This window comes from Sphaerodactylus townsendi, linkage group LG09 (genome assembly GCF_021028975.2).
Source record: "Sphaerodactylus townsendi isolate TG3544 linkage group LG09, MPM_Stown_v2.3, whole genome shotgun sequence".
Classification (NCBI taxonomy): Eukaryota; Metazoa; Chordata; class Lepidosauria; order Squamata; family Sphaerodactylidae; genus Sphaerodactylus; species Sphaerodactylus townsendi.
The window spans coordinates 83,278,192-83,302,825 of NC_059433.1; the positions used below are offsets into that span (position 1 = coordinate 83,278,192).

At 40.8% G+C, this 24,634-nt stretch overlaps 1 protein-coding gene across 1 annotated transcript in view; it reads left to right on the forward strand.

The window, feature by feature from the left end:
- The window catches only part of LOC125439504 (nardilysin-like), a 46,048-nt gene extending 24,619 nt beyond the window's left edge, over nt 1–21,429 (forward strand). The window contains exons 18-31 of the mRNA XM_048508602.1: nt 509–628; nt 2,343–2,394; nt 2,884–3,034; nt 4,790–4,917; nt 5,795–5,957; nt 6,127–6,158; nt 8,767–8,905; nt 10,245–10,292; nt 10,474–10,526; nt 14,011–14,094; nt 16,731–16,821; nt 18,062–18,178; nt 19,873–19,962; nt 21,235–21,429. Of these exons, the coding sequence (XP_048364559.1) occupies nt 509–628; nt 2,343–2,394; nt 2,884–3,034; nt 4,790–4,917; nt 5,795–5,957; nt 6,127–6,158; nt 8,767–8,905; nt 10,245–10,292; nt 10,474–10,526; nt 14,011–14,094; nt 16,731–16,821; nt 18,062–18,178; nt 19,873–19,962; nt 21,235–21,429 (1,463 nt within the window). The remainder of the gene's footprint in view (nt 1–508; nt 629–2,342; nt 2,395–2,883; nt 3,035–4,789; nt 4,918–5,794; nt 5,958–6,126; nt 6,159–8,766; nt 8,906–10,244; nt 10,293–10,473; nt 10,527–14,010; nt 14,095–16,730; nt 16,822–18,061; nt 18,179–19,872; nt 19,963–21,234) is intronic.
- Nucleotides 21,430–24,634: the final 3,205 nt, after the last annotated feature.

The window sequence follows — 24,634 nt, forward strand, 5'->3', positions numbered from 1 at the left end:
CCATTGTCTGCCCCTGCATCACAACCCTGGATTTCCTTGGTGGTTTCCCATTCAAGTCCTAACCAGAGCCAACCCTGGTTAGCTTCCTAGATCTTATGAGACTGAGCTAGCCTAGGCCAGCCACTCAGGTCAACCTTTACACATTTCCCTGAGGAACGGTCTCCAGGTTGAGTGCTTCATCCTCTTCAGTTGCTGTTGTTATATTTTCCCAGTTGTATTTAAATACTGAATGGATTTCAGTTTTATGTAAGCCATTTTATGGACCAGAGACATAAAAAAAATAGCAATATACATATTTTAAACAGGAAAAAATAATTTGGTTTGGATATCCTTATAATAATTCTTGTATACAGAAGCAAGACAATAGTTTTGTAGATTTGGAGCAGTTATTTGCAACTCTGCATTTTCTCCAAAGATGTAGGAATTAGCAGCTTCCTTTATACTTAGTAATGTAAGATGAGCATGGGTGTCAAATTTATCAATGTTTCTAACTTTACCCTTACACTAGCCACAGATTTCTCTTTGAAGAAATCATCTGATCATGGTACTAAATATCCACACAAGATTTTGGATACACCCCGAGGCTGCTTGTGGTACAAAAGGGACAATAAATTTCTCATCCCTAAAGGTAAATTAATACATGTGCGTAACAAACGCTTACATCTGCAAGTGTAGTAGTAGAGCAACTACAAAGAAGTCACCCTTTTCCATATTAGCTTGAAAGGGCAGCCAAGGCTTTGGTTTCATATGGAAGCAATCAGCACTCTGGAGAGCTCTTACGGTTACGAACAGACTTTAGCAGGAACTGCAAGGCGGGAGTTAGAACATAGGAGTTCCAGTTGACACACAGGGGGTACAAGACGAAGGCTCAGCAAAAAGTTAAAAGACAAGTAACTACACCCGAAACTTTGCTCTGGGAGGGCGGGAGGACTGTGTAAGCTCTGACTTCTCCATGGATATCTGATGAAGTTAATCTGATCTATTACACTGTGCTGGCATTAACATGTATTTATATTTTGCTACTTGTTAGTCAATCTAGAGCCAATGTTTCTATTATCCAGAACACAATGGGTGTCAACTTAGCCAAGACTGCCCCTACAGCATCCTAGGCCAGGGGTGTCAAATATGCAGCCTGGGGGCTGGATTCAGCCCCTTGAGCGTGTTATCAGCCCACCTGAGCTAGCTGAGGCACACACACCCCGCTCCCGATCTGGCCTGCTTTGGGCTTGTCAGGCCAAATTGAGAGTGTGGGAGGAAGTTGCCTCAGCTGGCTCACAGGCCTGATAGGGGGCTCTGATCTGGGCTGGTTAGCCTGCCATGAAGTCCCTAGCCAAAGCAGCCACACACACACCCTTCCCAGTGCTGATCTGGGCTGGCGAGCTTGCTAGGGGCTTATCAGCTGAGGCAGCCTGACCAAGTCACATTTATGTCATATCCAGCCCTCATAACAAATGAGTTCGACCCCTCTGCCCCATGCAATATGTATAATTTATGCCCACATGATCAGATCTAGCCCGTCCTTGAGGGGTGTGGCTTTGGTATACTATGTAACCATGTGATCCACCATAAGTTTGATATACCCACTTGGAATCCACTTCCTATGATGCAGTTCCATACCACTGTGGAGTGCCTGTAGATGGCACCCCTAAATAGGAAAGAAGGGTCTCGCCCTCTTAACTAACACCCATCACGAGGAAGTATGTCAGTTGCACGGGTTGCTTTACTCACAAACTATACAGGGCATAACATCCAACTAAGATATATGAAGTTGAATGTACTGAATAGTGCACTTTCAACCTATTTAACACACTTTCAATCTACGTGTGGTGTAGTGGTTAAGAGCGGGAGCACTCTAATCTGGGAATATCCACTTGCAAATGATTGCTAAAGTGCACTGAAAGTGGATTGAAAGCACTCTATTCATCTGTGAAAGTACCTTTGAATTGCAATAGAAATATCAAACATTAGAGTAGAGTAAATATTTCTGCACAGAACCCAGAATATCCCAATTGTTTTGGGAGCAGATGAAGCACTTTCCTTTTTTAAACGAGCTTCTATTTTGAGTGGTTCTTTATATATTTTAGATTTAATGACGTCTATAGTATCTATGGTGAGTTTTGAGGAGGAATTCGAAGGTATGAAAGAGGGTACAGCCACCTAAGTGTTCTGATAGGAATCATGGGCATAAGGGCCAGCAAGTGTGAATAATCAAAAACCATGTAAAGGAACACAACTATGTGTCATCTTATCAAAACAAGTCTGTTGATGCAGACCACCAGGAGCAAGCTGTTTGTGCAGCTATGATTCTTCTGCTCTTTTCCATCCCATTTCTTTTTCTTCAGCTTTCATCTGTTTCCACCTTGTGTCTCCACTGATACGGCTGTCTGCAACAAAGTAAGCATTGCTTTCCCCCTTTTTTACACTATTGTAAATTTATGGAAAAATTGCAAACCCTATTGTCTGAATCATAGAAATGTGAGGTAGATAAAACTCTGTCAACATTCCAAATGATTTAGGAGAACAGGGAAAATAGTAGAAAATACCTGTACCATTTGGGTAGGTCTGGATGAACTAATTTGTTTAATAAATTGAGGTTTCTGTGACCAAATAGACTGTGGCTAGTGCCGTGGAGAAACCACTTAAGAAACTTGCAGTATGCTACCTGAATCGATAATATTAGTTACCGCTATGTCCCTTCGATGTTTTCTTTTTGATATTATAGGAAACAGGAGTAACTATAGATAGACTTTTGTAGTGTTCAAAGTTCTGTCTGTGCAATGAACTGGCACTGTACTGTTAGCCATGTCTATGTTTGTCTACTACCCCATCGATGTTCTTTGGCCTCTGTTGTTATGCCATTAGTCACCTTTTTCCTGTTTCCAGTATGGTGCTTTTCGATACTTTTGAAAGTATCCTTATTCACAATCTTGCCGAACTTGCATATGAAGCAGATCTTGCACAACTGGAATACAAAGTTGTAGTAAAAGAACATGGCCTGGTCATTCGCGTGCAAGGCTTTAATCACAAGCTACCAGTAAGTACTCTGCTGATCCCTCTTAATTCCATTGAATGGCACTGTAGGGGGAGGAATAAGACACAGAGGATATTCTTCGGGCATTTCCAGTGTTCCTAGATGAATGATATCATAGATAAATAGATGAAACTGTTCTCTTCTCATATGGTTGAACCAGAATTGTTTATTCTCCAAGACCACCCATCCACTAGGTAGACCTATGCAATCATCTAGGGTACCAGGGCAGAGGAAACCAACCCACTCTGTCACTATCCCATTCCAGCATGGCTCATGTTCTCTCAGGCAGCTCGATTCAGAGGCGGAGAGGTGAACGCACCATAGGACTTAGTGCACCATAGGACTCAGCACCAATGCAAGTGTCCAACCTGCCAGTGCAAGAGGCAAACGCCCCGCAAAGGAGGAAGATATGCAGGCGGGCAGGTGCTGCATGGTTTCTCGGCACCTAACATTGGAAGCCGCCACCATTTTCCAACCCTGCCAATGCAGAAATATGTCTCGGAGTGGCAAGAGACATTCTGGCAGAGTTCCAAGGGATGGAGCCAACTTCAGCTGGCTTCCCAGCTTCCAATGCCCTCCCAGCCCCTGTGCACCTACAGAGCTGACTTTGGATGCATGCTTCATTTTTTGTGGTGTACATCTATTATTCCCTTTGGTGGGGAGGGGGGTTGTTAGCTGGCTGGTGTTTTCATGTCATTTTTGGGCTTCCTGTGTCACAAGAAGCCCTTTGGAAGTGGCGCTGTAGTGATGCTGTCCCCACCCTCGCAGGAGATCTGGACTGAGCTGTAAGTCACCCTTATGACAATCTCTCATGTAATCAACAAGGTAGATACATGAGAATGCTGCCTTTTGATGGAGTTTGGATGAGAGGGAGGATCAGAGGTGGGATCCAGCAGGTTCTCACAGGTTCCCAAGAGTAGGTTACTAATTATTTGTGTGTGCCGAGAGGGGGTTACTAATTGGTGATTTTGCTGTGTGATTTCTGCCTTAGTTACGCCCTCCTCTCAGCAGTAGCATGCAGAACTTGAAGCAGTCTAGCAGGAGGTGCACCAGCGTGCGTGGCAGCCTGCGCCTGCGTGCACTCGTTTCCCGCCCAAGGACCGGTGCAGCGGCTGCGTCCTTGCCACAGCCCTGCCCCGGAATGCCCTGCCCCCAGAATGCCTGGCCACGCCCCCACCATGCCCCGCCCAGCCCCACTGGCGCTACGCCACAGTTTGAATCCCACCACCATGGGAACCTGTTACTAAAATTTTTGGATCCCACCACTGGGGAGGATAGCAAGTTTTCTTAAGGTTTACTCCTATATTTCAGTCCAATCGAGGGCCTTAGATACCAACAAGGTTTGGGGGAGTATTAAGATTTTGAGAATCAAAGCTCCCTTCTTCTGATACCTTGACTCTCAAAAGCTGATAACCCCTCTCCCACTTTTTTCGGTTAATTTCTAAGGTTCTCCTGGACTGGGATCTAGCTGTTGTATTGCAAACCAACACGACTACTCTCTGAAACTATCTTTAAAGTTTACTGGTAAATGTCAGAACATTCTGACATTTCTTCCTTTCTAAAGATTATTACTAAATGTCAGGATTCATTGTCTTTGTGTAGCCTACTTCAGCATATGGCTCCTCTGCATTTGGGGGTCGTCTATTTCTGCTTATTTTCATGAATTTTAGAGGACCTATGAGGAGATATGTGTTAGTCTTTTACTGGGCCAAAATGATTTTATTAATGTTAACGATATGTCCATTTCCCCCCTCCCAGTTACTTTTTCAGTTGATTATTGACCGCATAGCTGACTTCAGTGTTACGCTATCAGCCTTCCAGATGATAACTGACCAACTGAAAAAGTCATATTTTAACCTTCTCATCAATGCAGAAACACTGGCAAAGTGAGTGTCTTTGTGGTGATAAGAAATTATCATCGTCAAGAATAATAAGAATTATCATTATGAAGAACCCAGTGATATACATTTGTTTCTCTACAGAATATATGCAGAATGAGCCATACTGGGTCACATCAAAAGACTATCTAGTCAAGCATCGTTTCCCCAATAATAGCTAACCTGAGGCCATTACGAAGACTACAGGCAGGATCCTCTCCTACTACTTTGGGGAGGATCCAAAGGTGCTCTGCTGTTGTCATAATAGAATAGTGCCATGGTAGGGACAATTTTGCCAGTCCTTCCCACTACAGGCCTACCTTTGTCCTCCATTCTGCTGGAGAGATACCCTAAGCAGATTGCCATGGGGCACAGTGAGAAAGGGGAGTGGGGAAGTTCTGTTCCATGCACTGTGAGCTCTGCTTTAGGTCCAACTCACTACAGACCTACCCCGAAAATAAGCCCTATCATGATTTTTCAGGATGTTTGGAGGAGGCTTAAAATATAAGCCCTACTCCAGAAATAAGTCCTACTGGTAGTTACCGATCAGGATGGTGTGATCCAACAGGGTGCTCCCTGCCAATGAGGATGCAGCTTGCATCACAGGTGATAGGGAAACAACAGGGCTGCCGAGAGCCCGCCTTAATAAATTGTGACGGTACCGTATTTCCCCTAAAATAAACCCTACCCTGAAAATAAGCCCTAATGCATGTTTTGGTGCAAAAATTAATATAAAACGCTGTCTTATTTTCTGGAAAACATGGTACCTTCCAAGTACTTTAATTCTTCAGTATGATGATAATACTTAAGAGCTCAGGGTGATTTTTTATGAATGTTCAAGCCTTTACTTTACTTTACTGTTCAAGCCTTTCTCCTGGGTTCGCAGAGATCTACGACTGACAGTACTGGAACATGGCAGATGGTCTTTGCTAGACAAATATGAGGTTGTAAACAATGGTCTTTCTATGGAAGCTCTGGTAACATTTGTGAATGCTTTCAAATCTCGCTTGTGGGTCGAGGGACTTGTCCAAGGAAATTTCACTAGCAATGTAAGTATAGAGTTTGGATTGTATTTTCATTGAAGGTGAACACTTAGCATTTGTGTGCATCATTTGAATTTCATTGTACTCCAAAAGGCTTTCCGCTATTTTGTTTTTGTGCATGGAAGAAAGTCTTTTTCACCTTAATAAAACTCACTGTTTACCATTTATCTCATAGGAATCAAAGGAGTTTCTGAACTATATTGCCGAGTAAGTATTTGTGAATGACCCTTTCACTTTTAGATAATGCCAATCAGTCCCTCCCCCCCACCCACCCCTGCCACACACACTTATTCTTTGTGATGTTTTATTCATACTTACTTAAACAGTTTTACATCTCAAAAGGGACAAAAAAAATCACCAAAAACAAGTACATTTTCGGTAAGGGTTCCCAAGTGTGTCTGCACCAAGTATTAACACTAAAAAAATAAAAATACAATACAAAACACATTACCACTTGTTTATTCATTTCATTTATTATTTGATTTATATGCCACTTGTCCTCAAAATGGTTCAGGACAGCTTACAGAAAAAAAACAATTCAAAACTCCATGCAATTAAAAAGTTGAAATGGCCCCATAAAATAATTCTAGCTAAGGAGAATGAAGGCAATAGGAAGGGAAATGGGAAAAAGGAAAGGCCTGGCAAAATAGCCCCATCTTAGTGGCCCTGCATGGACAAAGGCCCATTCCACTCCTAAATTCTGTTTTGACAGCTTGATCTTGTAGCTTGATGGAATTCACCAGCAGAGTACCACCAGCAGAGAGCCAGCATGGTGAAGTGGTTAAGAGCAGGTGCACTCTAATCTGGAGAACAGGGTTTGATTCCCTACTCTGCCACTTGAGCTGTGGAGGCTTAACTTGTGAACCAGATTAGCTTGTGCACTCCAACACATGCCAGCTGGATGACCTTGAACTAGTCACAGTCCTTCAGGGCTCTCTCAGCCCCACCCACTGCACAGGGTGTTTGTTGTAGGTGGGGGGAAGGGAAAGGAGATGTAAGCCCCTTTGAGTCTCCTTACAGGAGAGAAAGGGGGATATAAATCCAAACTCCTCCTCTTCTTCTTCTCTTCGAGCCTCTGAGTTTGACCAAAGGGGGCTCTTTCCTTGCTCTATAACAACATAGGTAAAATTGGGTCTTTAAAGATCACACTGATCTCTATTACATCTTACTTTAATAAGTCCCTAGCCTTTGAAACCAGTAAACATCAATTTATTTTATTTTCTGTTTTATCTCAATAACCTATCAAGGGTTTTCAGTTGTCCAAGAATTTCGCTAAATTCTTTTCTTTATTGGCGAGTTTGACCATCTTGGCCAACTCTAATACCTTCGCCCACTATTTGTCAATTGTAGGTATAGCTGGATTTTCCATTTCTGCGCATATTCTTGCTCCTGCTGTCATATATAAAAACAAAGTTCCATATTTCTTTTCCAAAGATCTATCCATACATCACAAGAGATAAGCCTCAGGTTTCATTTGTAGATTAGTCATTAAATCTTAATTATTGCATGTATTAAGCTTCAAAATTCCTTATCTTTTCCACAAATCCACTACAAACTATGAAACATCTATTCTTGATGATCACATTTCCAGCAGTTATTTGAAACATTTTTATACTTATTTTTTCAGTTTATCTAGTGTCACATACCATTGGTACATCATATAATACATTTGAACTTAATGTATTTTAAGCCCCTTTGATTGCATATTCTCCCACTGTTTAAATTGGACATCATACCTAAAGTTGGCAGCCCATTTTGTCATACATTCTTTCCCCTGTTATCCTTCTGTTTCCAATTTCAACAAAAGTTTATACATTTTAAAAATAACACGTTCATCATTTGTACATAATTCCTTTTCAAATTCTGTCTTGATGTCATCAAAAACACACAATTTTTTAGCTAAGTGGTAATGCAAGGGGAGAGAAATACCATGGTGTAATTGCTGAAATGTTTTGAAAAACTCTTCCCTTTCTAAATTTTAATAAAAGGTAAAGGTAACTTGAGATGTAAAAAGTGAATTTAAACAATTAATTTTGCTTTTGAAATTTTATTGACATGATAGGTAAATGGAGATTCCATGTTCAGAGGCTAAGTACATCACAAGTATTACAAACATCTTTAAATGCTTTGCCACTTACAGTTTTGTTTTTCGTAACCAGTTAAATTTAGTATTACAAAGCATTTTTTTGAATAAATAAAATCATCTTCAGAATTTCACAATAAATAATTGATCAGCTTTGGGACATAATGTAGGCAAACTTAAGAAATGAAGTCACATTACCTTTAAATAGTGAGAATTAATTTTAGGCTTGGAAGTTAAGCGTCGGATTAATTTTTACCATTGAAATCAATAGACTCCAAAGAGCATAACTTGTGTTGTCATATGTCATTATTTGTTTTTCAAACATAAATATAAGGGCCATGATCTAGCAAAAATAGGCACTTTTACACTCCATTGACGTCAATAAGAGAAAGAGAACTCTCACATTTAAATCAGCAGTATTTAAAGGTACTTAATTTGGCCTAGATCATGTTCAAAATACTTTTCTCCTTCAGCTTCAGTGCTGAAGTATGTGTGATATTGATCATGTCAATAATCTGATTAGAACTCTGACTAGTGGTTAGTGGCTGGGTAACTCTGGTTAGTGGCTGGGCAAGAGATCTTCTGAGAGCCTTTAGTTTCATGAAGAAAGAAAAGTGGAGATATGAAATAAATAAGTGCTAGTGTGAACGGTGGGACTGGAATAAGTCTTTCTATTTTGCTTTGAAGAACCAGTGGTTGTTCACCCCTATGCATGTTATTATTCTCTTCAAGTAAACTGCAATTCGTTCCACTTGGACACCCATGTCCTGTACAATTCCGGGTGATAGATCTGCCAGTTAATCACTTCCTGTGTAAAGTGAAATCCCTTCATGTAGGAGATGCAAACTCCATTGTCACTGTCTACTACCAGGTAATGTGTTGCTAATCTGGGCCTATTAAACTTGTATTTCGGATTTGGAGAGTTTTGCAATGAATTCTCCCAGTTTGTGCCTCTGTTAAGTCACTCTTAGCCCAACTCTTGTACAAAATGTGACTGATACGTTCTTGCGCCAACCTTCTCTGCCATGAAAGCTTGCTTGGTGACCTTGAGCCAGTTACACATTCTCAGCCTAATCTACCTCACAAGATTGTTGTGAGAATAAGATGGAGGAGAGGAGAAAAATGGGATATAAATAAAACAAAAATTAAAATTAACACCAAAGATCCCAGCCTTTCCAGAAACAATGGAGGCTTAGCAATATCCTCAATAACAGTGGTTCTCAACCTGTGGGTCGCGACCCCTTTGGGGTCAAACAACCCTTTCACAGGGGTCACCTAAGACTCTCTGCATCAGTGTTTTCCATCTGTAAAATGGATAAATGTTAGGGTTGGGAGTCACCACAACATCAGGAACTGTATTAAAGGGTCGTGGCATTAGGAAGGTTGAGAACCACTGCTCAATAGCTTAATTTTCATCACCACAAACAATGGGATGTTAAAGATGGACCCCATTGCTCTGTCCAGCTTTCCTGGCATTCAGTTCTTCTACTGCCTTTGCAAAACAAGTTTGGAAAAGGAGGAGAGGAGGAACACTGGTGGCAGGAAAGGCTGGAGAGAATGGATAGTTAGCAGGGAATCACTCTCAGAATTTCAGAGAACTCAGGAAAAAGGTTCAAGAATCTTCTGGAAGAACTTGGAAAAATGGGACATATTTAAATAGGGGCTTTGGCCATTTCTAGCAGAGGGATGCTTATTCAAGTTTATCTTTTTTGTTTCCTCCCTCACTCAGTTTTGTAAAATGTCCTAGTAATTCCTGGAATTATAATGCACCTCCTGGAGTAAGCATGCAAAATATATTCTAGACCATATAGTCAACAGTCTGTGTGAGACAAAAGTGATACTCCACGAATTTTACTGCTCAATGGAACTGACATTATGGCCTAGAAAATAAAAGTTCCTCAGAGAATGTATAATTGTGGAAGCAATTTTCTGAAGGCAGGTAGCTTGAAAATAATAGCCCTCAGAACTATTTGCACGTTACAAAATTTTCATGTCTCCTGTGAGTCCTGTTGATGAAATGTGATCTGCATACCTCCTGCTCAGGTATTCCCAGGTGTGCAGGGTCCAATTCAGATCAAGACCGCAGTATATATGCAGAAGGGCTTGTGCCTTTCTCCTAAATTTACTTTTCTAGATTCATTATTATGGCGGCTATGAAACTTTGTGCTTCACAGAAAAATCATTAACCTCTCACGTCTTTTTTTTTTTAGACTGGTCCGAGGAGTATAAAAGAATCTGCACTCATGGAACTACTTGTGGTATGCTTTGATGCTCTCTTTAATGTGCACCTTCAGAATTTAAGTGTTCAATGTTTATATCTCACCTTAGGATCATGACCATCAGAGAGCTTTGAGGTGGTTCTTTGAGATTTGTTGTTGTCTTGATGTGTGTTGTATGGCTCAAGCTAAATGTTCACATAGAAATCATACTGCATTTCAGATGCACATGGAGGAGCCATGCTTTGATTACCTGAGAACCAAGCAAACCCTGGGGTGAGTTTGCTGCTTGCAGAAAGCCTTGAAGTTAACATGAGGATCACTGGGTACTTAATTGGTGTGAGCATTCCCCATCATTTCGTAATGGATATATATGAAGCAACTTTTCAAATCGAGGTTGCCAGCTTCTCAGGTCACTTTATTTTCCAGATACCAATTTGTAGAACACAAAACAACTCAAATCTTATGGACTATTGGGCTCTAGAACAAAGACATCATCACACAGAAAGAACTTCAGTTATATGGAGCACTTGAGATTGGATAGTATCAGATCCCTGACAAAATGTGTTTTCAGAAAGCCTGACAAAATGTGTTTTCTGAAAGAAGCAGTTTTTGGTCCTTTGAATATCCTGAATGCATAGAAAGAAGCTATACAGTACATGTGTGTAAAGCATGTTCCTTAGCTTAAATCCAGCACAGTGCTTCCACAGGTGGAAGGACTTCTGCCCGTGGAACACAGCTTCCTTACCTCTTCCCTTCCATTGTTGCCTGAAGTGGCCCCTGAAAACAGTGCTCCTGAGTATTTTGCGCTCCAGCAGAACTCTGTGTTTGTGTGTGTGTGTGTGTGTGTGAGTGAGAGAGAGAGAGAGAGAGAGAGAGAGAGAGAGAGAGAGAGAGAGAGAACTGTGTACAACAGGAAAAAATCCATCTACCCAAGGAAATGCTATATTTTTAATCTAATCTTAGGCCCCTTCCACACACGCAAAATAATGCATTTTCAAACCACTTTCACAACTGTTTGAAGGTGGATTTTGCTATTACGCACAGCTTCAAAGAGCACTGAAAGAAGTTTGAAAGTGCATTATTCTGCATGTGCGGGATGAGCCTTACAGTAAATCTATGGGTTTAAAAAAAACTATACTGATTAAAAATCGGGAGAAAAATTGTACTAGGGGGATTGAGGTAAAGGTATTTGGAAACCAGGTGTTTGTTTTTACTGACTGCCAATTGGATTTCTTTTTAAAAACTCGATTTCTTTTTTTAAAAAAGACTCTGCCCACCTAACAAAATATCTCACAGCAGTTCCAGAGCCAAAGAGTAAAAATGTTGAAGTCTATTTTACCCGCATATGAATATAATAATGTCAGTGGTGGGACATCTGAAGAGTCAGCACAATAATATGGCATATGACAGTATTGTTTACTTTTTATTTTATTTTTGGCTGTCAACATCATGGGATTTTCAAGGCATGAGACATTCAGGGATGGTTTGCCATTGCCTTCCTCTACATGTCATGACAACAAATATCTGCATAATGACAAATATCTGCAACTGGTTGTCTGCTTCAAACAGCTGGTTGTATATAATAATGAATAATAGATGAAAAAGATACATGTGATATAATAAATGAAAAAATTGGTTGGACCTAGTGAAATATTATCATATTGTTGCTGATTTTTTAAAAAAGGGATCAAAATGGCTACCTGCAATTTTTACTTATTTACTGAAATTACAGTATTTATTATCATTATAGTTGTAATTAATTAACAAGTGACTTAAATTTATGTTAAGTCCTTGAATGAAATCAAAGAGATTTTTCTGATAAGGGTATAACTTAAAAGGAAGAGAGCCAATGGACAAAAGAGGAACTCAACTGAATTCAGAGCTCAGGTACGATCACTCTATAAATGACAAGACAGAATGGCCACAAGTTCATCTATTTGTTTGGTACGTTTGTATTCCACCATTCCTCCAAGCAACCGAGAGCAGTAAAAATGGTGTTCTCTTTACCATTTTATCATCAGAATAACCAGTTGAGATAAGTTAGGCTGAGGGAATGTGACTGCACAAATGTTACTGTGTTACTATGATGAACCTCCTTTTGTATTATTCATTTTTCCTCATGAACCACCACTATAACTCCAGAAACTTATGAATGGACACTTGGGGTTGTTGTTTTTCTGTCCCACAGTTAAGATTATGAGGAATCTGCCAAAACTGTATATATAAGGCAGAATATGGCATGAGAAGCTTAATGAAATAAAAATTGAAACTCTTTTGGGGGAAATGGTAAAGTCAGGTTGTCAGGGAGGTTTCAAAAATAAAGTTGGCAGGCAGCACAGCAGGAATGAGGAAACTTAGGATTCTTATAGATATTTTGTGTTTAGAATGTAGCTGATGTATTTCAAAGACAGGTGCTAATACTTTTGTGAGATAGAAACACTTGGCAGCCACTGCTTAGTTGAACAGACATTAGTTTCTTGGCAACAATATTTGTAACGTTGGTGTAATCAGGAACAGAGCACACAATGTACCAGTTTTCATCCTTAAAACTGGCTAGGGACCGTCCCTTTTCTTTGGAACTATTTACCTTAGGCGGGTTTCCGCCGACGTTGCCAGTGCGGCTGAATCCATCGTGCTGGGGGCGGTAAAAACGCCGCTTAGCCAGGCCGCTAGTTACACTCAAGATATACGCCTTTGCTGCTGCAATGCAGCAAGCTGGCTACCTGAGATCGCGCTTCACTCCCAGGGCGGCCTCAGGCCGCCCAGCCTCTAAAACAACTACCGCTTTAAAGGGGTTGTTGTTAGAGGAAGCTGCTCTTCCAGCCGCAGCCTTGCTGTCGCGAGGCACCAAGGGCCGGGCTGGGGAAGACGGCTGTCCTCCGTCTCCGCCCTCGCAGTGTCCTCGACTGGTAGCCTGCTGGGTGCGTGCGCAGCCCCGCCCACACTGTCCTCCGACCTCCAGGGGCTCGGAGGGCAGCGTGGCGCATGAGCTGCGACGCCCAGCAGGCTAATGCGGCGAGGGACACCGCGTGACGTGGGTCAGCGGGAAAGTGGGGCGTAGAAGCTGGCGGCTCCGCCAGCGGAGCCGCCTGCCATCTGCCCCGGCTCTCGCCGCGCTCCGCCCGTTCATGCGAGAGCGGAAGCATTTCTATCGCCACCCGCTATACTCTTTGGCGGCGTGAAAACGCCGGAGTGCCGTAATCGCGAAACGGCCTTAGAGAAGTACACTCAATTAACTTCTCTTACTCAGGATCCAACTGGTGGCCTCTAACAGTCAGTTTCTGTCATTCTCCAGCTACAACCTGTAGGTTTTTTTTCTTGGAGCATTCTGTCTCTTAAAGTTCCATGACTGGGACAACACACTAGTATTCAACTGTTCACCACAGTTAGGTATCCAGAAGATTGGAATTTGAACTATTGTCTCCCAAGTCCTGGTCTGATGCTCTACTGCTACACAACACTAGAACACTGTTTGGAAGGAATTAAGATCTCAGTGGCATTTGGTTCTGACCAGAATGATAAGAGGGTTAGACTTTCCCTCTCCCCTGTCGTCAGGTTTTATGGCTATAATGACATCGTTTAGGCAATAATTCTAATGGTGCTGTCCACCAGTTTATTAAGCCTGGCTTCCATATGTGTTAAATCGGCATGAGGGGAAATAGATTTTGACAAATAGCTCCCATATAGTAATTAGTAGTTACAGTGAAAATAGGATCATTTGTGCTAGAGGAATGTTATTCTTCTCCTTTGGTTTAAGGTATCATGTCTACCCTGCCACAAGAAACACATCTGGGATCTTGGGTTTTTCTGTTACTGTAGCAACACAGGCAACCAAATATAAGTAAGTCTAATAATTGTTTTTAAGAGCACAAACTTTACTGTTATTATTTCCACCCTCCGAGCTCTATGAATACTAATGCTTTTTATTGCCAAGACCACCGTCAATCTAGGATGACTCCATAGGATTTTCAAGAGCAAAAACATTCAAAGGTGGTTTGCCATTGCCTGACTCTTCCTTGGAGGTTTCCCTTTCAAGTACTAACCAGGGCTGACCCTACTTAGCTTCTGGGATCTCATGAGATCTGGCTAGCCTGGACCATCTGTTTAAATTGTACAAACTTGGAGTCCATAAAATATCACTGGAGAATGGTAGTTTATTGTTGGGAAATCCTCTCCATCCAGATCCCCTACTCTTATGCTTGTAAATCTTTTTAATTTTTTTTAAAAAAATAGAAATATCAAAGCAGAAAAAAAAGAAACTGGAATCAAATATGGTTAGAGTTATTTCTAGAGATGAAACCAAATTTATATATATATATATGCACACACACACACAATACACAAACACACATATACATACATATATACATACACACACATATACACACACACACACACACACACACACACACACACACACACACACACACACACACACATAATCCAATTGTGGCTATTCTTAATATAAATGAGAAATGGCTTCCATTATAGCTACAAGCTATAATATAGCTACAGGCTAATTTCTCTTTCTCTTTTAGAGCTTTCCCCCTTTTCACCAACTCTCAACTACACTCAACATGTTATGCCTCCTATAGAATGTTCATCAAGTCATTTTAAGGAGAGTTTTGGATAGCAGAGTTTATTTATGCCATGTTTCTCACTGCTCAGTAAGATACAGAGAGCTACAATATGCAAAATCTATCTGAGAGATGCCTGAATTAAGAAAGCATAAAACCTATCTTTCACTAGGCCTATTGACCTTTTTATTTAATCAAAACTATTATTTTATTTTATTAAAACTCCTTGAAAGATTCCCTTAAGAAGGAACTTCTACATTTGCCTTGAAATTTTGCTTTAGGGGATTTGGTAGCCACTCTAATGTACCCAAAATTTCAAACATCCCAACTTCCAGCCGCTGCAATATAATAGGATGTGAGTGGCCAACGCCTGGTGGCATGTGTTTCTTGCGTATTTGGGTACTTGCTTCTCCCCTGAAAAAAATTAACATCTTAAGGGATGATCATCTTCTGTTCATTCTAAGGCCTCTTCTGCACAGGCCAATAAACCCAGGCTGGCGACAGGAAAAAACTCATTTTGGGGGGCAACTTCGCACAGCTCTCACCCCTAAAGCAAGGCTGCCCTGTGTCCCCCCCGCCAAAAAAATGGGTTTTCCAAGAATCATACTATTTGCAATTCTTTTTGAATAGCCCGGTTTGCAGCCATTCCCTAGTGCAGTGGTGGCGAACCTTTGGCACTCCAGAAGTTATGGACTACAATTCCCATCAGCCCCTGCCAGCATGGCCAATTGGTTCACCACCATGGCTGAATTGCCAGGCAGGAGGCACATGTAAAGGGGCTGTGCAGTTCATCTTGTTTTTTTCTCCTGCTGGGCATCTGCATAGCCATGGGACATGACGTCTGGCAGCATGGCTGTGGAGGTCCAGCCATGCATGCCTACATGGCTACACATTGGTGGGAGGTAGGTGTACAAACAAAGTGCCTCTGTGCAAAGGTGCACCAGCAACTCGCATTGCTCCCATGGGCTCCGTTCACTGACTTCATGGAGGCATGCAAATACGCCAACTGGGAACCAATTTGCTTTCTCCCAACCTCAACCCGCTGTACTTCTGTTGTGCAGAAGGGGCCTAAGTGACACTAGGACCTAAATCTAAGTCTGAATCATGTCTTTGAAATAGTCTCAGCTGAGAAAGGGCCTGTTGCTACTCATACCACACATCTTAAGAAATAAAGCTCTGGATAGAGCATCTTTTCATCTATTTTTGTTAACATTCTGGAAGATATAAAAACTCAGTGTCAGACATACAGTTATCCATTACAGAATTTAAAACACCTGCTTCCTCTATGTGTTCTTAAAGCTTTAATCGAGTAGCTTTTGTAATTAATCAATTAACCGAACAAAAACTAATAGTATAGGATCTTTCCTCTGGAAATGTGTTCAGTAGTGGAAATTTTTAAAAAAATCTAAGTGTCTTTATAGTCAGGCAATGCAATTAAGATGCATCTTCAAGTGATACATTTTTAAAATGAAATCTGGGAATTTGAGATGGGGGCATGGCCCCCACTTATCACCTGTAGTTATAGTTCTGCTTTAACCCCTTCCTACTACTGCTGCAACTCAAAACCAAATTTTCCCTCCACAGTTGCTTTGTAACATTCAAAAGTACATTGGGAGCTTAAGTTCCATGACACCAATTTCATTTGCACAAACTTCACATAATGACAGGCTGGAAATCTGTCACACCATATGCACAAAAATCTTTCTGCTCAGATGAGTTTCAGTACAGTGAGCCTGTGTCTCCAATCTGAAACAAAACAACTATTCTATACATTTCTATGCACTAATATAGCATTTTATCACTTCATTAGTTAAAAGCGGCAGTTAATCCAAGACAAGAATCTTTGTTTATATCCTTAAAAATTACTGATTTTCTTAATGATGAACTTTAATTTGTTCAGCTCTGAATTAGTTGACAGAAAAATAGAAGAGTTCCTTTTCCACTTTGAAGAAAAACTCCAGAATTTATCCCATGAGCAATTTAAGACTCAGGTAGGGTCCTTGGCTTCTTTATATTCTGTGTTGCTTCCTTGAGGGTGATTTAGCTAGAAGCTGACCTACATTTTTTACATTCAGGAAGTCATAGTGGGTTTGCATGTAAGGCTGAGTTTGCATGCTTTAAGCGGCCTGATTTGAAAGAGGTAAAATGCCCCCAGTAAAATATAAGAGGGATGTGTACAAATGGAAACTGTGAACAGTGAATTCAGTGTTCTGCTGTTGTGCTTGGTCTATCCATTTGCCTTCTGCTGCCATATATTCTACCACTCTGCTCAGCAAAGTTAGAAGTCTTTCTATGTCTTAAGGAGCCTTTCTCTGACAGAAAAGTCTCATCCACTGGTATTTCTGTCAGAGGAATGCTTCATTGGCAGGAGGAAGTCTTCTACATTTGTTATGAAGCAGTAGAATACAAACTGCCATCTTTGCTTTTGGTGTAGCAAGAAATTGCATACCTTATGCACCCCAAAATACCCTGAGAAGTGAGCCATTCTAGAGGAAAATTATCCTGGCCTCATTTATTTCAAAGGGAAAAGCACCACAGACTTCTGGTCTCGTAGTATTTGCATTGCCTACAAATACAGAGCATGTGTGGGGACTTCAGGAACATTCCTGCAAAGTAGCTATTATATATCACATTTCTTGCAAGGGTGACTCTGAACCTTGGGATCCATCACTTCTCAGTCCATCCATAAGTTTACCCCTCTGCTTCTCTACCTTTCAAGCTGTTGTTTAAGTGCATGGCTTAAACTCAAAATCACCTAATTACCTGCCTCACCACAGTCCCCATCCCATGTAGCTTTGTCCTCACATATACTATGATCCACAGCATAGCCACTTTGGCTGTCAAAGAGGAACATCAATCTCCCCTTCATCAGTGCAAAAGTCCATTCCTCTTTCCTGCAGTATTGTTGAATCTCAGTGAAATGTTTCGCTGGCATTTGTTATTCTGGTACTCTGTTCCTAATCTGTGACTACACATTAGTGCTCCTGCTTATGGGCCACAACTTTTGCCCACCTACATGGCTGATTGTACTAAAAAGAAAGTACACGCATTCTAGTTCAATAAGCAGTAAATCCATCCATGTTGGAAATAAATGTCAACTCAAGCATGCATGGAGTAGACATTAAGCCAACGTTGTTTGCTGTGAGATATACTATGATACTGAAACCTTTTAAAATCAGAATGTTGTTGCTCTCTTGTAGACAGAAGCTTTCTTATGACATATTTTACCAGGTCTCCTCTCTAGTAAAGCTCAAACAAGCTGATGATGCCCATCTCGGCGAAGAGGTGGAAAGAAACTGGATTGAAGTACTCAGTCAGCAGTATTTGTTTGACAGATTTGCCCGAGAGGTAGTAAATTAAAAACACAACTTTTGAGGGGGGGCGGGTTGTTTTGTTCTCTGGATAACAGTGTGTAACCTCTGATGTACAGGTTTTTCTTTCTTTTTATGATTAAACTTTAGCTATTGAATGGCTTTGATTCTGGCTCACAAACCAGATTAAATGGAAAACAGGAATTGAACCTATGGTGTTGGCTCAGTAGTAACTCCATGGAACTAAATCAGCTTGAATCTAAGTGTTCCACCAGAATCGATTTGTTCCACAGTGACAACATTGTAAAATGGAAAGAACTGAGTTTACTGAATCATGTTATTACAGCAAAATGCATATTCAGGCCACTCTTCACAAGTGACGGTGAAGTCTCCCACTCCCACACAGGGATTATCTCTGGGCAGAAACAACATGTGTGAGGAGTTGTTAGTGAGGCCTTCAAATGAAACTGTAGTTTCTGCAAAATAAGAATCTCTTTTGATCAGATTTTCTCTTCCATAGGGATTGTGGGAATAAGAGTCTACTCTGTTCTCCTTTTGCAGCACAAAACTAGGGAGGCAGTTTTGGCAAGCCCAGTGCCTCTCCTGTTCTTTTGTTATTTATCAAAGCTGTAATCGGTGAGAGCTCCACGTCAGAACCCTAAATGTGTTTACCAGGGTTTGTTTATTCATGAGATTATCTAGTACAGAAAGGGAGCAAAAGAAATTGTTGTTTTGAGTCCATAAAATGCAAACATATTTAAGTGAAGAGGGTCCATAAGTTGTCATGGGTGAACAACCCCACCACTCAAATCATATTTTTGTTGGTAATTTATGAGCTTATCCAGTGGATCAGTGAAAGGTAATGGAGAAAAATGTTGTTCATTCAGCCCATGGTGGGAATTGTTAAGGTCTCATGCTGTTTCTAGGAATTGGAAGCCTCACCTCCCAGAAGCCTGGGGCAATCACATGGCCAAAAACAAACAACCCCCCACAATACAAACAAGTGCCCTCCCAAGCCCTCAAAAAGAAAAAAACACTCAATCCCTCAGAAACACACACAGTTAAAGATTTAGCTTTATGGATAACCCCCCAAAACTGAGGTCACCTTTTGCTCTCTGTTCTGCTCCCTGCTGCTGCCTCTCAGAGATTACGTCATGTGCTGCAGAGAGCCCTCAAAAGAGCTCGGTGACAGTTAAACAGTTGGTAACTCACCAGAAGCCCCACCTGGGCCAAGCACAGGGCCAAAAACCAAGAAAACCCCCACACAAACAAAAGCCCACCCAAGCCCTCAAAAAACACAGTTGAAGATTTAGGTTCAAGGATACCCCCCCCCCCCAAAAAAAAAAGAAAAGAAACAGGTCGCCTTTTGCTCTCTGTTCTGCTCCTTTCTGCTGCCTCTCAGAGATTACGGTGCATGTTGCTGCCTCTGAGAGCTTAGAATGTAATGGAACTAAATGGCTTGTATGGAGTGGGAGTTGATGCACCTATTGTATGGAGTTGATGCCCCTATTATTTAATATGGGCATTCTAAACTTACAACCAAATCAGGGTTTATATTTTTTATTATTTTCTGTTTCTCACATACAACATTTGGAGATGTAAAGTTAAAAGTCACTGCACAATACTTCAAAATAAAAAAGAGGAAATTAGTGTATGTTTGTGTGGGTTAAAGCTACTGCATTGGTCCTTGGGAATCTTTGGAAAACATTTTTTTGTTTCCCTGGTTGATAGATTGTTGCACTGAAGAGCCTTTCCAGAAAGGATCTGGTTGACTGGTTCCTGTGGCATAGGACCAAGACCCGAAAGGTGTTGAGCACCCATGTGAGTATGTCTGATATTAGGGCTCTTTCTCTCTCTATAGCGCATATATAACAACATTGATACTTGTTAAGGGCATAGCCTGCGGTTTCAGACCATAAAACCACCTGCCTTTTAATCTTGAACATGGTTTCTTGGCGTCTGCTTTAGGGGCGTCATTTGTCTACCCTTTTTTCATTCCTCTGTGAGTGAATACTCCACAATGCTCATGTAAGAACAAGTAGGGACAGTTTCTGGCATTTTCCTGAGTGTCCCCACTGAATTTCAGGAACAGTTTTTGGAGGGAATGTAGCTGGGGTGATTGCTGTTGGAAGAAGAAAGTGTGTGTGTGGGGGGGGGGGACCCATCCATACACTTGTTCCATTTATGAAGGATTCAGTTTAATCTCTGATCATTATAATGTTCAAAGCGGAACAGCTAATGTATATTCCTGACAGAAGCTTTGCCTCCGGATGAAAAAAAACCCCACATCACACTAGTAGGATGGAAGTGGAAAGACTGGCAGTTTTAACCATTAAAAACAACTAACAAGAGTGGAGAGTGGTCACCAAAATTCATTACTAAACCTCACCACACAGACAAATATTCCTTCTGCTCAAAAAAGAGTGGAGTTTAAAATCAGACCTGGCAATGCACATTGTTCGTTTCCCTCTAAGGAGTCCCTTGAGAGATGTCCATATTTAAAATTTCCCCCTTCTTGTCATGGCCTTTTGACAAATGTGTTTAAAAGTCAGAGCTGGGAAAACCTATATAGAATTCTCTTTATCCTGAAACCCATACCAAAACATTCTTTTTTATCTCTAAATTTTGCTGAGGAAAGCATGTAGTATACTAGAAGTAAATGTCAAAATATGGAAGTGGAAGACAGCCTACATTTAAAGACCTCTTTATACACAAACGGTTGAGGTCAAATAAATATAACACAGGTGCTTGCAGTAGTGAAGGCTAGATGTATTTAAACACACTGGCAAACAGCTTTGCAGTGCAAAAACCCGAGGCTAACCTGTGTCCCGTTTGCAAACATGTTCTGTTACCGTTAAATGTATACACCATGAAATCAGTGTAGGGCAACCCAAGTATTGGGAACTGACTTGTGATGTATGAGGGTCTACTTTAAGTGTTCTCTTGAGGAACCATCTGTTTGTGGAAAGTTAGACAGAAAAGCCATAATTAAAATAATGTGAGGATTCTATTTGAAAGAAATCAAGCTTTGTCCAAATGTTTAAAATGTGGGCATTTGCTGACTTGGTAACTGTTTGACCTTTGAATTTCCAGGTGGTTGGATATGGTCAACAGGAAGGGGACTCAGGAGTTAAATTTACCTCTGCTGTTCAGGAATCCTTATTCAGTCAAGCACCTGAACTAACATTTTTACCATCGTCTCCTATCATGAATTGCTCTGCTATTATGGACATCCGAGCTTTCACCTTAGCTCTGAATTTTCATCCTTATCATAAGATAATAAAATAAACCTTCATCAACTGTATCTTGAAGTTTGTTTATATCACATATTTTAATGGGATTTTACCCATGGCATCTCTAGTACCTTCCATGTAGGGGTGTCAGCTCAGGGATGAGGAATTCCTGGAGATTTGAGAGTTGAATCTGGAAAGGGCAGTGTTTGGGGTGTAGAGGGACCTCAGTGTGGTATAATACCATATTGTTCTCCCTCCAAAGCAGTTGTTTTCTTCAGGGGAATAGTCCTTTGTTATCTGGAGACCAGTTGTAAGTCCAAGAGATCTTCAGGCTCCCTGGAGGTTGGCAAGGGCACATGGAGCCTGATTGAGGCACCAGGATTAAGATATGTAATGTCATGCGTATGTCACTATAATTTTTTGGTCTAGATTGCTTGGGCCACTCAGAGAGGCAAATGCTGTAGAAATGGCCATACATTATAAAATACATTTATAATTTGATTTCTAGCCCATTGTTCCCCTTAATAGGGTCAGGGTGGATTGAAAATGTTTTCTTGATGGAATGCTGTCTGTCTGATTGAAGCTACCAGAAGTTTACTTTGGGAGTGTAAAGGTTTCTTTGATGATACGTTTGTTGGCTAATCAGCTGTCTGAAGCTGGTTAGCTTGTAGATACTTGCATCATGTTGATTGAAGACATTTTCCTTAAGTGCTATTAAACTGAAGCGATGCTGACACCGCTTGAGATGTTGTCACATATGGCTGTTTTAGTTTACATTGGAATGTCTCATCATTTAGTTTAGAGGTTACAGTAGTTATTATAGAGTATATTATTATCTGTTGTGTCTGTTACTTTAGGTTTTATATGGATTGAAATTGCAATGAGACAAGATGAATTACACTGAAATAACCTTGTATTTTTTCTTATGATCAGATGTTATGTCCTTTTTAATGAGATATATGTTGTGATGATAAAATAATACAAATGTAGTTTTAATTCATACAATATCGATGTATTGCTTAAGTAAACTCTATGAAGGGTAGTTGATCAGACACCCAGATTGTTTTTGTTGGTGCGTTATTTATTTGGGATTTGCTTTTTGCGCTTTCCCCTGTTTTTTTTTCTTACAATAAATTGGCAGATTAAAATATGTGATAATACTTTATTAAAGGTCAGTTCTTCACTATCCAAGGGGAATAAATTAAAGGAAGAAGAGAAGGAAAGAGGGAAAAGGAAGAAAGGAGAAGGGAAAGGGGAGAAAGGGAGGCCAGCTAAGATGGAATGCCATTGCTGCCATCAACAGCTCCATCTTACAGACCCTGGGGAACTGTGATAGGTCCTGCAGGGTCTGGGTCTCTACTAGGCTACCTGGCCAAGGACAGTTGGATATCTTTCAGGGATCACCAACATGTTGTTATCTGTAGAGCAAAGTGCTTTCTTGGGGGTGTATTTAGAGAGTTCTCCAAGTTAGATCTGAGGACCTTTTGACATCTTCCAACTTAATCATTCTATAACTTCCACATAATCCTCTTTCAATCTTATTAGAGGTAGGAAGTACAACTATGCTAATAGAATGTTCTCCTGGTTTGCAATTATAGAAGGGATGGGGTTGCTGCTTCCTAGTGCTTTCATTGTATACCCCTCCAGTAACATTTGGACTTCATAGGTTACGTGAGAGGTGGGAAACAGCCATAGACTGCACCTGGGATGAATGGAAACAATGCTGTTTTAGTGATCTTATGAACCACAAACACAAATGCAGCCTGTATGTTGTCATTGTTGGGTCACCTGTGGTTTGATACACTTCTGGGAATAGGGATTTCTATCTGGAAAATGGAAGAGAGGTTAATGTTAAGAACTTGGCAGACCTTATATGGCTGGTTGGCTATATTCAGAATGGTCTCAAGATTTACAGGCTGGAGTTAGGGACTTCTTTGAGAAGGTTTGCAGGGAGACATCACACTTTGTTCTTGTTATTGTTCCTAGGGCTCTGCAGTAGGAAACCTAGAACCACAACTGGTTTGAGATCATACTGTTCTAAACCAGTTTGCAATTAAGTGGTGGAAGACTTTACTTCCTTGCTTTTCTACACTTAGCACATACAGCATACAGATGTCAGCAACAGCAATCAACTTTAGAGAAGTCTGTGAAGAAATGTCAAAATATGATATGCTGTTGCTCTGGTACTATTTCAGAAAGAACAATAGTCCGTGCCAAATGTTCTCAGTGCTATGCCCCCATGTAAGAATGTAATTTAAAACTTGGGGGGGGGGATTGATTCCATTTCCCCCCTAATGTAATACTAGTACATTGTATAAAAAGGAGTGATAAGAATATTAGATATTTCCATTCCAACTTAATTCTTTTCTCACATAGTATAATAACGATGATGTCACTTAGCCTTCTCAGCTAACAGTAAATCATAATATAGCATGGTACAATGGAAAGCAAAACCCTATTCCTTCAAAATGTAATTTTCTTTTGAATAAGAAGCTCTATGGTTGCAGATTCTATTATGAAATGGGGGGGACATATCTTATTGTATTTTTTTCTTTTTGTTACATTACTGAACAACCAGTTCTACAGCTATGGTAAGGAGAAAATTATTGAAAAGGAGGACAAAAAAGGATAAATAGATAACCAAGTGGAAAGGGAGGAAGGGAAGAAAAAAACCAGGAGAACAAAAAGATGCAAACCCTAGTGATTATGTACAGGTTTTTATCCTTTGAGCTCTGTGAAGGAAGGATGGGATAAATTCCAAATAAATATTATCTTGCCAAGTGGAGCAGAGTCTTCAGCTGGAAAGCTTGCACACTGTTTTGTGTCATAAGTCTGACTTGCAGGCTTTTCCCCTCACTCTGGATACATGAAGGCTGGCTAAGGCTCAGGCGTTGTGGAGAGTAGAGTCACCAACCTCCAGGTGCTGGCTGGAGATCTCATGCTACTACAACTGATCTCCAGGCAACAGAGATCATTTCCCCTGAAGAAAATGGCCGCTTTGGAACATAGACTCAATGGCATTATGCATTAAAGTCCCTCCCCTTGCCAACCTCAACCCTGCTCAGGATCCACCCTCAAAATCTGCATGTGTTTCCCAACCTGAAGCTGTCAACCCTAGCAGGGGGAGACAACTTTACGTGCTTAGTCAAAGGTTTATATTTATAGTTATACATTTATTATTGCTTCAGAGGATAGCTGTGTTTGCAGAAGAATAGCTAGATTCAAGTCTAGTAGCTCCTTAGAGACCGAGATGATGGAAG